At 44.2% G+C, this 12,502-nt stretch overlaps 2 protein-coding genes across 2 annotated transcripts; both read right to left on the bottom strand.

Annotated features, from left to right (window-relative positions):
• Positions 1–4,305: 4,305 nt before the first annotated feature.
• Positions 4,306–5,250, bottom strand: LOC113173240 (olfactory receptor 10J5-like). Its single transcript, XM_026376640.1, has one exon. It carries the CDS (start codon positions 5,248–5,250, stop codon positions 4,306–4,308), a length of 945 nt encoding a protein of 314 aa, XP_026232425.1.
• Positions 5,251–11,202: 5,952 nt separating this feature from the next.
• LOC113173241 (olfactory receptor 51I2-like) lies at positions 11,203–12,144 on the bottom strand. The gene has a single exon (XM_026376641.1). It carries the CDS (start codon positions 12,142–12,144, stop codon positions 11,203–11,205), a length of 942 nt encoding a protein of 313 aa, XP_026232426.1.
• Between the last annotated feature and the right edge of the window lie 358 nt (positions 12,145–12,502).

Genomic DNA, 12,502 nt, shown 5'->3' on the forward strand with positions numbered 1-12,502 from the left:
GAAACAAAGACACTGTGACAATGATTCCAACAGCTGCAGCTTTAGTTTTGTATGAAACATGTAAGAGATAAATTTGATTTAAAACTGAAACCTATAATTTATTTGTCTTCTTTTGTACAGAACATGTCACAGTTACTGTGCGTTAATTCCAACCACAGCTGCTCAGTGTCCACAGGTGTAAATATGTGCACCTGTGTGAGTGGGTGATCTGAATGATCTCCATGAATAATAATAATAATGAAGTGATCCAAATGTGCAGGGGAAACGTTCACACATGAAACAAATCACTTCAGTGCTCACCTTCTTTAACAAGCTGCAGAAACATAAAGAAGCCACTAGATGGAAGCAAAAGACAGGAGATTAAACAGTTTGACCTCAGTGAATCCTCAGCAGAGATCTGTGGAGCGCCCTCAGACAATTTCCTCAGGTGTTTGGTTAAAATACATTTTGGGTTTTACTGAGCCTGACTGTCTGTACTGATGTCCACTAGATGTTTAAAGCGCATTTGATGTTGCTGTTCGGTCACTACATATGAATTTTACAGTTGTGAAGAAAACAAAAAAAGGACGTTTTTAAGTTTTATATGTTTAATATAATACAGAATAAAAAACAGTTTATCAGGCAGACTGACTCACCTGCCAATCATATTTTGTCCCTTAAATTAAGAAAAAAACTACTGTTGTTACTTATTTCTCATAAAAGTGTGTTTTTATATACAGGATAACAGATGTTCCTGTACACTATGCCGGCCACTTGGTTATGGCGTTCCATGTATGCCCTGCCTGCTAGCATCTTGCATCCCGCTGTTATGTGATGGATTGTTTCAGGGGCATCTTTGCACAGCCTGCACCTGGGGTCCTGCCTGGTATGGTAGATCCCAGCCTCTATCGATCTTGTACTCAGGACCTGCTCCTGTGCTGCTAGGATTAGTGCCTCTGTGCTGGCTTTCAGTCCAGCTTTGTCCAGCCACTGGTAAGATTTGTCGACATCAGCCACTTCTTCTTTCTGCCAGTGGTACATACCGTGCAGGGGTTTGTCCTTCCATGAGGGTTCCTCCTCTTCCTTCCCTTGCTCCTCTGGTTTCTGTTGCGTGAGGTGTTCACTAAGCACGTCGTCAGTTGGGGCCTTCTTCCTGATGTGTTCATGAAGCTTAGTTGTTTCATCCTTGATAGTGGCTTTGACGCTCACTAATCCTCGGCCTCCTTCCCTCCGCTTAGCATACAGTCTCAGGGTGCTGGATCTGGGGTGAAACCCTCCATGCATTGTCAGGAGCTTCCTTGTCTTGATCTCAGTGATTTCCATCTCCTCCTCTGATGACCGGGAGTGCGTAGGTGTTGATCGTCCGGACTTTGTTCTTCCCATTCAGCTGACTTCTCAGGACTTGCCTTACCCTTTGGAGGTACTTAGTGGTTGCTGTTTTGCTTGTGGCATCTTCATGGTTACCATTTGCCTGTGGGATTCCAAGGTACTTGTAGCTATCCTCAACATCCGCTATCTCTCCTTCTGGTAGTTCTATCCCCTCAGCTCTGACTACCTTTTCTCTCCTTGCTACCATCCGACCACACTTATCCAGTCCGAATGACATCCCGATGTCTTGGCTGTATATCCTGGTGGTATGTATCAGGAAGTCGATGTCTCGTTCACTCTTGGCATACAGCTTGATGTCATCCATGTAGAGGAGGTGGCTGATCGTGGGGGCATTTTGTAGTTGGTATCCGTAGCCAGTTTTGGTGATGATCTGGGTGAGGGGGTTCAGGCCTATGCAGAACAGCAGTGGGGACAGAGCATCTCCTTGGTATATGCTGCACTTGATGCTGACTTGGGCAATCGGTTTGAAGTTGGCCTCTAGGGTTGTTTTCCAGTTTCCCATTGAGTTCTGAATGAAGGTTCTTAGCATCCTGTTAATCTTGTACAGTTCCAAGCATTCCATGATCCATGTGTTAGGCATTGAGTCATAAGCTTTCTTGTAGTCAATCCAGGCAGTGCACAGGTTGGTATGTCTGGTCTTACAGTCTCTGGTGACTGCTTTGTCTACCAGTAACTGGTGCTTTGCTCCCCTGGCGTTACTACCAATTCCTTTCTGGGCACTGCTCATGTGTTGATCCATGTGCCTGATAATCTTAGCTGCTATAATAAAATAAGCAGACTGGAAGGGTAGGGTTTAATGACCTGACAGGACAATATCCAGTGTGGGCCCTTAGACAAATCCCTTAATGCTACCTGTCTACCTCGTATAATGAGAGTTAGAAACACAAGAGTCAAACCAGCTTGGACAACCCGGGTCAACAAGGTCCATGTCAGTTGTCTGGGAACCAGACACCCTTCCAGTCTGCGTATTTTATCATAGAAGCTAAGATTATTACTGTATTTCAGTAATTCCATTCAAGAAGTCAAACTTGTATAATGTTTACCTTCATTCCACACAGACTCATATATTAATTTTCATGATTAGAACTCCATGTCCCAATTGCCAGATTCTTTGTCCAGGGATTGGGTTGTCGAGGCACCTCCACACGGCTGCCACCCAATCCACACTGCACCGACCCATTATGCGCCTTCCTGCAGGTGGTGGGCCTACGGGAAGGCGGTCCCACGTCGCTCCTTCGGGCTGCGCCCGGCCGGGTCCCGTGGGAGAGATCCCAGCCACCAGGCGCTCGTCTACGTGCCCCAACCCCAGGCCTGGCTCCAGGGTGGGGCCCCGGTGACGCCAATCCGGGCGACGTATCCGACCTTGATTTTTCACTCGTCATAAGGTGGCTTGCACCCTCCAGGTTGGGGGGGAGATCCTCCCTCAAGTGGAGGAGTTTAAGTATCTTGGGGTCTTGTTCACGAGTGAGGGAAATAGGGAGCGTGAGATTGACAGACGGATTGGTGCATCAGCAGCAGTAATGCGGTCGGTGTACCGGTCCGTCGTGGTGAAAAAGGAGCTGAGCCGAAAGACAAAGCTCTCGATTTACCGGTCAGTCTACGTTCCTACCCTCACCTATGGTCATGAGCTTTGGGTCATGACCGAAAGGACAAGGTCGCGGATACAAGCGGCCGAAATGAGTTTCCTCCGCAGAGTGGCTGGGCGCACCCTTAGAGATAGGGTGAGGAGCTCAGTCACCCGGGAGGAGCTCGGAGTAGAGCCGCTGCTCCTCTGCATCGAGAGGGGCCAGTTGAGGTGGCTTGGGCATCTGTTTCGGATGCCCCCGGGACGCCTCGTAGGGGAGGTTTTCCGGTCCTGTCCCACCGGGAGGAGGCCCCGGGGAAGACCCAGGACACGTTGGAGGGACTATGTCTCTCGGCTGGCCTGGGAACGCCTCGGTGTCCCCCCGGAAGAGCTGGAGGAGGTGTCTAGGGAGAGGGAAGTCTGGGCATCTCTGCTTAAGCTGCTCCCCCCGCGACCCGGCCCCGGATAAGCGGATGAGAATGGATGGATGATTAGAACTGACAACTAAAAAACCCAAAATCTCAGAAAATCTCAGAAAATTAGAATATTACTTAAGACCAATACAAAGAAAGGATCTTTAGAAATCTTGGCCAACTGAAAAGTATTAACATGAAAAGTATGAGCATGTACAGCACTCAATACTTGTTGCAGTGCGGCGTGGCATGGAGTCGATCAGTCTGCGGTACTGCTCAGGTGTTATGAGAGCCCAACTGTCAACTGACAACTGTCAAGTCTTCCCCATGATTGTGTAGCCTACAGAACTAGACTGAGAGACCATGTAAAGGCCTTTGCAGGTGTTTTGAGTTAATTAGCTGATTAGAGTGTATAAAAATCCTTTCTTTGTATTTGTCTTAAGTATTCTAATTTTCTGAGATACTGAATTTGGGTTTTGCATTAGATGTCAGTTCTAATCATCAAAATTAAAAGAAAAAAACACTTATGTTTACATTATACAAGTTTCACTTCTTGAATGGAATTAGTGAAATATATCAACTTTTTGAAGATATCCTAATTATATGACCAGCACCGAAATTCAAGATACAAATTCAAATCCTTAATTGTTGTTGAAGAAAATGCTCATCAGGTTCAACTACTACTGTTTTTATTTGCACAGAAATGCTGCACATTATATGATATAATTGTCATAAAAGGTTTGAAAATGTGTCATTACATACAGGGTAGAGAATTTATATAAAAAATTTATTGCACAATATAATTCAGATCTGAGCTTTAGTCTGATATTGATGGTGATCATGTGGTGGAGGGAATTATAGTAAGATGGCAAACAAGCAAGGAAATTATTTCTACATAGGTTGGGGTTATGATATAGAAGAACATACTGTGATAAAACATTGCTGAGTTGGGTCTTTGTATTATGTAGAATCACCCATTTTGTGTATCACTATAACTCTAACAATCACTGCTCTGATCTGAGGCAGATTCAGGCCATAAACTAGTGGATTATTGATGGGAGGAATGATCAGAAACTCCAGAGATAAAACAATAACAACAACCATGTGTACTTGATCAACTTCATATTGACTCAGTGAAACCTCACAGAACACTGAGATACAATAATTCACAAATGTCACTATGTGTGGCAGACAGGTCTGTAACGCCTTTCCTCTGAATTCAGATGAACTTCTCCTGCAAACAAGCAGAATACGCAGGTAGGTGTACAGGACAAAGAACAGGGGGATAAAGATCACTGTCACAGCTAGAAACTGTCCTGCTATGCTGATTGTAGTTGTGTCCACACAGGACAACTGAACCACAGCCCAAATGGTGCAATAAATCCTTTGTAATTTATTTCCACACATAGGTAAACTGATGGACAAATAGAAGAAGTAGATCAAAATACACACAGGCTGCAACACAGCAAAACCCAACAGACACAGCACCGTCCTAAAAGTCATTTTCCTGTGATAGTGTAAAGGCTGACAAATAGCTACTAATCTATCATAGGACATGACAGTGAGGATATTCAACTCATGCATTTTGTAAGTGTGAATAATGTACATCTGAATAAAACAGAACGGACGTGAGATGAAGTGAGTGTCAGACAGTATGTCCATCAGGAACCTGGGGAAGAAGCCGGCTGAGCCGTACAGAGAGTTTAAAGACAGACAGCAGATGAAAATATACATGGGCTGATGCAGAGACTTCTCCACACAGACTGTGAGAACAATGACAAGATTAGCAGAGATTATAGTCATGTAGGTCAACAGACAGAGACAGAAGAAAAGATATCTGAGGGAGCCGTAGTCTGAGAACACAGTGAACTCAGAGTAGGAGGGAGTCCCACTGTTGTTGTTCATGTCTGAACTAATGTGCAGAACTGGAAGAAGAAAAGTGAGAAGTTACAAGGTTCAGAGTTTAAATACAAGCTACAAACAATTCAATTTCAAAATGTGCACACTCAGTCAGTTCAACATTAACTCAGAACATTTTAATGTTCTGATTAAATATTTGATTCATTATCCAACATCCTACACATGGATTACATTTGTTTAGAATCACTAGATTTTCACTTAAATGAACCAGCTGGTGTTAACTGTTAGAGTCTTTTACACAGGAGACGTGCAGCAAATATAACTGAGGCAGCTGATCAGCTTTTATCCTGTTTCTCGTCTACACTAATAGCAGTCACGTGTACGCAGAAGTTGTACATGTGGTTCAGGCAGAACAAAACATACTGCCTCCCTAGTAACAAGTACTGTAAGAGATAAGGCAGATCATTTTCTAAAATATTAACAATGATTTGCATCTAGTGCAATTACCAGCCTAAAATAATTAAATTAAAAAAACTGTCATTGAGAATAATCAGTGAACTGAGTCAAATGGTTCTTGTCATTTTATTTTAATTTATAATTATAAATAATTATGTGGCTGCTGTACATTTACATTTAGTCATTTATCAGACGCTTAAATCCAAAGCAACTTAAAGGTGAGGAACAAGGCAAGCAAACAATCTAAGTCAAAGAGAAAAGCATCAAAGTGTTATCAAAAAAGTGTTTCTGTTTCACGAGATGTGAGAACAAGAGAGCAGAAAAGTGCAAAGAACTGTTTTCAGCAGTTTTTTAAATATTGAAAGTGAGGTGGCTGATTCCACCATCGTGGAATCTCTAAGCTGAAGAGTTTTGCTTGGTGTCTACTGTGCAAAAGCTTTGAACTTGATCCTTGCAGCCACAGGAAGCCAATGCAAAGATCTGAAGAGCGGTGTGACATGAGACCTTTTTGGTTGATTGAAAATGAGGCGTGCTGCTGCATTTTGGATCATCTGGAGGGGTTTGGTCGTGGATTCCGGTAACCCCATCAGCAGTGCATTGCAGTAATCCAGGCAAGATAAGATCAACGCCTGTACAATGAGTTGGGTCTTGTACTCCATCATGTAGGCTCTGACCTTTCTGATGTTGTGGAGGGCATATCTACATGACCTAGGGACTGTGGCAATGTGTTCCGTGAAGGTCAGCTGGTCATCAATGCTGACCCCCAGGTTTCTGGTCCTCTTAGTGGGGACAATCACCTCAGATCCAATGTTAATGCTGATGTTGTGTTGAGTTGAAGGTCTGGCAGTGAAGACTAGAACTTCAGTCTTGTGAATGTTAAGTTGAAGGTATCTTTCTCTCATCCAGGCAGAGATGTCATGGAGACAGGCAGAGATGCGAGAGGAGACAGTGGGGTCATCAGGTGGAAAGGACAGGAAGAGCTGTGTGTCATCCGCATCGCAGAAATGTAGGTTGCCACCATGATCAGTCAGCTGAAAATGACCAACCCATAGCATGGTGTGCCACAGCCTATAGCTTCAGACAATAAGCTCTTCTCTAGAATCATCTTGGTAGAGCTTAGATTCAAATAGATAGGGTTAGTGGCATTGTTTGCAGAGATATATTTATTTTATTATGGTTATGGGAATTCTAAGCAGAGGCCTACAAATAGGCTTAGGGCTTAAAAGGTTAAAGGACTGGCACTAACTTGTTTATCATCCTAACCCCTTAACGATCACAGGAGTGATGGAGCCTTTCCCAGCTGTCACTGGGCAAAAGACAGCGCTGACATATAGAGACATTCACATTCGCGTCTATGGGCAATTAAGCAATAAACCTAACATGCATGTCTTTAGATGGTGGGAAGAGGAGTACCTGGAGAAAACCCACACAGACAGGGGGAGAACAAACACTCTGCTCAGTAGATCTCCTTTACTTCATACATGAAAGAAATCTCTAAAACCGTCTTCTTCCACCTGAGGAACATTGTTAAAATTAGGAGCATCCTGTCCAAATCTAGCCACAGGGGTTGCAAGCCAGTGATTTCTGTGCCGGTCCCAAGCCCGGATAAATAGAGAGGGTTGCGTCAGGAAGGGAATCCGGCGTAACAATTGCGAAAATAACCATGCGAATCATCCACAAGACTTTCATACCGGATCGGTCGAGGCCCGGGTTAACAACGACCGCCACCGATGCTGTTAACCTACAGGGTGTCGGTGGAAATTTGACTACTGTTGGTCGAAGAAAGAGGGTAGGCAGAAGGTTCGTGGTCAGAGAGAGAAGGGGAAAGGCAGGGACATAGATCTGAGAATAGGGACTCTTAACGTTGGCACAATGACAGGGAAAGGCAGAGAGCTGGCAGACATGATGGAGAGAAGGAAGGTAGATGTACTGTGTGTGCAGGAGACAAGGTGGAAGGGCAGCAAGGCATGTAGTATTGGAGGAGGATACAAACTGTTCTACCATGGTGCTGATAGGAAGAGAAACGGGGTAGGAGTGATCCTGAAGGGGGAGTTTGTGAACAGTGTTCTAGAGGTGAAAAGAGTCTCAGACAGGGTGATGAGCCTAAAGCTAGAAATTGAAGGGGTGATGATGAATGTAGTCAGTGGGTATGCGCCACAGGTTGGCTGTGAGTTAGAAGAGAAGGAGAGATTCTGGAGTGAGTTTGATGAGGTCATAGAGAGTATCCCCAGAGGAGAGAGAGTTGTTGTTGGAGCAGACTTCAATGGGCATGTTGGTGAGGGCAACAGAGGTGATGAGGAGGTGATGGGCAGGTTTGGTGTGAAGGAAAGGAATCTGGAAGGATAGATGGTGGTGGACTTTGCTAAGAGGATGGAAATGGCTGTAGTCAACACTTACTTCCAGAAGCGAGAGGAACATAGAGTGACATACAGAAGTGGAGGTAGGAGTACGCAGGTGGACTACATCCTATGTAGACGAGGTCATTTGAGAGAGGTTAGTGAGTGCAAAGTGGTGGTAGGAGAGAGTGTAGCCAGACAGCACCGCATGGTGGTGTGTAAGATGACTCTGGAGGTCAGGAAGAAGAAGAGAGGGAAGACAGAGAAGAAGACCAAGTGGTGGAAGTTAAAGAATGAAGAAACTTGTGAGGAATTCAGACAGAAGTTGAGACAGGTTCTGGGTGGTCAGGATGAGTTTCCAGATGACTGGGAAACTACAGCAGAGGTTATCAGGGAAACAGGTAGGAAGGTGCTAGGTGTGTCATCTGGAAAGAGGAAAGAAGGTAAAGAGACTTGGTGGTGGAATGAGGAAGTACAGGAATGCATCCAGAGGAAGAGGTTAGCTAGAAGGAAGTGGGATGTAGAAAGAACTGAGGAAAGTAGACAGGAGTACAAGGAAGCGCAGCGTAGAGTGGGAGAGGGAGGTGGCAAAGGCCAAACAGAAAGCTTACGATGAGCTGTATGACAGGTTAGACACAAAGGAAGGAGAGAAGGACTTGTACAGGCTAACCAGACAGAGAGGTAGAGATGGGAAGGATGTGCAACAGGTAAGGGTGATTAAGGACAGAGACGGAAAGGTGCTAACAACCCAGGAGAGTGTGCAGAAAAGATGGAAGGAGTATTTTGAGGAGCTGATGAACGAGGAAAAAGGGAGGGAAAGAAGGGAGGAAGATGTGGATGTTGTGGAGCAGGAAATAGCAGAGATTGGAAAGGATGAGGTTAGGAAGGCTCTGAAAAGGATGAAGAGTGGAAAGGCTGTTGGTCCTGATGACGTACCTGTGGAGGTGTGGAAGTGCTTAGGAGAGACAGCAGTGGAGTTTCTAACCAGTTTGTTCAATAGGATTCTAGAGAGTGAGAAGATGCCTGAGGAATGGAGGAGAAGTGTTCTGGTTCCGATCTTTAAGAACAAGGGTGACACGCAGAACTGCAGCAACTACAGAGGAATAAAGTTGATGAGCCACACAATGAAGCTGTGGGAAAGAGTAGTGGAAGCCAGGCTTAGGAAGAAGGTGGAGATTTGTGAGCAGCAGTATGGTTTCATGCCCCGTAAGAGCACCACTGATGCCATTTTTGCTTTGAGAATGTTGATGGAAAAGTACAGAGATGGTCAGAAGGAGCTGCATTGTGTCTTTGTAGATTTAGAGAAGGCGTATGACAGGGTGCCGAGGGAGGAGCTGTGGTACTGTATGAGGTTGTCGGGAGTGGCAGAGAAGTACGTCAGAGTAGTCCAGGACATGTATGAGAGAAGTATGACGGTGGTGAGATGTGCTGTAGGTCAGACAGAGGAGTTCAAGGTGGAGGTGGGACTACACCAAGGATCAGCTTTGAGTCCCTTCTTGTTTGCTATGTTGATGGACAGGCTGACAGATGAGGTCAGACAGGAATCTCCCTGGACAATGATGTTTGCGGATGACATTGTGATTTGCAGTGAGAGTAGAGAGCAGGTGGAGGAACAGCTGGAAAGGTGGAGGTTTGCTCTGGAAAGAAGAGGCATGAAGGTCAGTCGTAGTAAGACAGAATACATGTGTCTGAACGAGAGGGATCAAGGTAGAAGCGTTAGGTTACAGGGGGCTGAGGTGAAGAAGGTACAGGAGTTTAAGTACTTGGGTTCAACAGTTCAGTGTGATGGGGAGTGTGGAAAAGAGGTGAAGAGGAGAGTGCAGGCAGGTTGGAGCGGGTGGAGGAAAGTGTCAGGAGTGTTGTGTGACAAAAGAGTGTCAGCAAGACTCAAAGGAAAGGTGTACAAGACAGTGGTGAGACCAGCTCTGCTCTATGGGTTAGAGACGGTAGCAGTGAGAAAGAGACAAGAGGCTGAGATGGAGGTAGCAGAGATGAAGATGTTGAGGTTCTCCTTAGGAGTGACCAGGTTAGACAGAATAAGGAACGAGTACATCAGAGGGACGGCTCACGTTGCCTGAGTTAGCAACAAAGTCAGAGAGGCCAGACTGAGATGGTTTGGACATGTTCAGAGGAGGGATAGTGAATATATTGGTAGAAGGATGTTGGAGAAGGAGCTGCCAGGCAGGAGGACAAGAGGACGACCAAGGAGGAGATATATGGATGTCTTAACAGAGGACATGAGGTTGGCTAGTGTTAGGGTAGAAGATGTTCATGATAGAGTGAGGGGGAAAAGGATGATTCGCTGTGGCGACCCCTGATGGGAAAAGCCGAAAGAAGAAGAAGAAGGAGCATCCTGTCCAAAGTGATGCTGAAAAACTAGTCCATGCATTTGTTACTTCCAGACTGAATTATTAAAAGTGAATAACCTTTAAATCTTAACATTAGTTGGTGATCAGCTGAGCTGTTGAGGTCAACACCTCAGAGTAGTCACACAGAAGCCACTAATAGTGCCATTATATTAGAGGACGTGTCCTCTGTACACCATCATTTGAAATAAAACACTCAAGATGTGAGCAAAGTCAAGACTTTAATTCAAGGGGTTTGACAAAAGTGTGATATTAACTATTCAGAAATTACAGCCAACATCCAAAAACATGGTTGTGTTACTTACAAACTTGACTGTATAAAGTTTTTCAACCTTGGCTGGAGAAACAGCCACAGCAGAGCACATTCAAAAACACATTCACACACAGTGGGCATGGATACAGAGAGTACCGGGGTATGGAGGAAGGCCCTGAGACCTAATGCACTAGCAACATATTTGGAGGCACAGTGGGAGGGGGCTGTGGGGCCAGAACATGTGTCAGTAGGCCGGAAACTGGGTCCTGTTGATGTGGCCAACACCAGTCAAGAAGAAAGTTCTTGAGGTGAATTGTTTTGGTCCAAGGTGGGAGAGGTCAGCCTACATGATTCAAGGTTCTGGAGTTGTGCAGATACCCCCCCCCCACCAGAGAGGAAGCAGCATACTTCTGGGATTAATAAAGTTAAATTTTTTTCATATTAAATCTAAATGTGGTACTGTTTACTTTACTTTTATACTATCATTTATATGATGGACTTATGATATTGTACAAGCACATGTGGTAACATGTTTCACTAACTTTCTTCTGCCTGTTTCTTTCTATGCAAGTTTTGAGTCTTCAAATTATGTTGGAGGAACTATTTTGTACATTCTTATAAATCTAATAATCACTGCTCTGATCTGAGGCAGATTCAGGCCGTAAACTAGAGGGTTATTGATGGGAGGAATGATAAGAAACTCCAGAGATAAAACAACAATGACAAATGGATTGACTTCATTTATCTTAAATAGATTCAATGAAATGTCACAGAACACTGAGATACAATAATTCACAAATGTCACTATGTGTGGCAGACAGGTCTGTAACGCCTTTCCTCTGAATTCAGATGAACTTCTCTTACAAACTAGTAGAATACGCAGGTAGGTGTACAGGACAAAGAACAGGGGGATAAAGATCACTGTCACAGATATAAACTGTCCTGCTGTGCTGATCACAGTTAGGTCCACACAGGACAACTGAACCACAGACCAGCGGGTGCAATAAATCCTTTGTAATTTATTTCCACACAAAGGCAACTTGTTGATCATATAGAAAAAAGAGCCTAAAACACATACATGATACAACACAGTGAAAATCACAAGATATATCATCGTCCTAAAAGTCATTTTCCTGTGATAGTGTAAAGGCTGACAAACAGCAACTAATCTATCATAGGACATGACAGTGAGAACAGTCACCTCATGACCTACATACGTGTAAATAATGTACATCTGAATAAAACAGGACGGACGTGAGATGAAGTGAGTGTCAGACAGTATGTCCATCAGGAACCTGGGGAAGAAGCCGGCTGAGCCGTACAGAGAGTTTAAAGACAGACAGCAGATGAAAATATACATGGGCTGATGCAGAGACTTCTCCACACAGACTGTGAGAACAATGACAAGATTAGCAGAGATTATAGTCATGTAGATCAACAGACAGAGACAGAAGAAAAGATATCTGAGGGAGCCGTAGTCTGAGAACACAGTGAACTCAAAGTAGGAGGGAGTCCCACTGTTGTTCATGTCTGAACTAATGTGCAGAGCTGGAAGAAGAAAAGTGAGAGGGATGGAGAAACTGAATTTTCACATATATAATATCATTATTATTATATTATTATTACATTTAACATCCAACAACCTATTTGTCCAATTCCACAACTGAAAAGTTTATGGAATCATTAATTCAGAGCTGGAAGAAGAAAAGTGTGAAGAGTCAGAGTGATGAAGGGACAGGAGATAAAAATTAACAATGTTCCAAGTTAAAATCCAACATGCAACAATATAATGCTGTGTTGATGTTTGAATCCTGAGCTGCAAAGAAATCAATATCACATAGTTCAAGAAGATGGACTGAAATGTGCACGAAGAAAACCGTCAGAGG

This window comes from Anabas testudineus, chromosome 21, assembly GCF_900324465.2.
Source record: "Anabas testudineus chromosome 21, fAnaTes1.2, whole genome shotgun sequence".
In the NCBI taxonomy this organism is placed as follows: domain Eukaryota; kingdom Metazoa; phylum Chordata; class Actinopteri; order Anabantiformes; family Anabantidae; genus Anabas; species Anabas testudineus.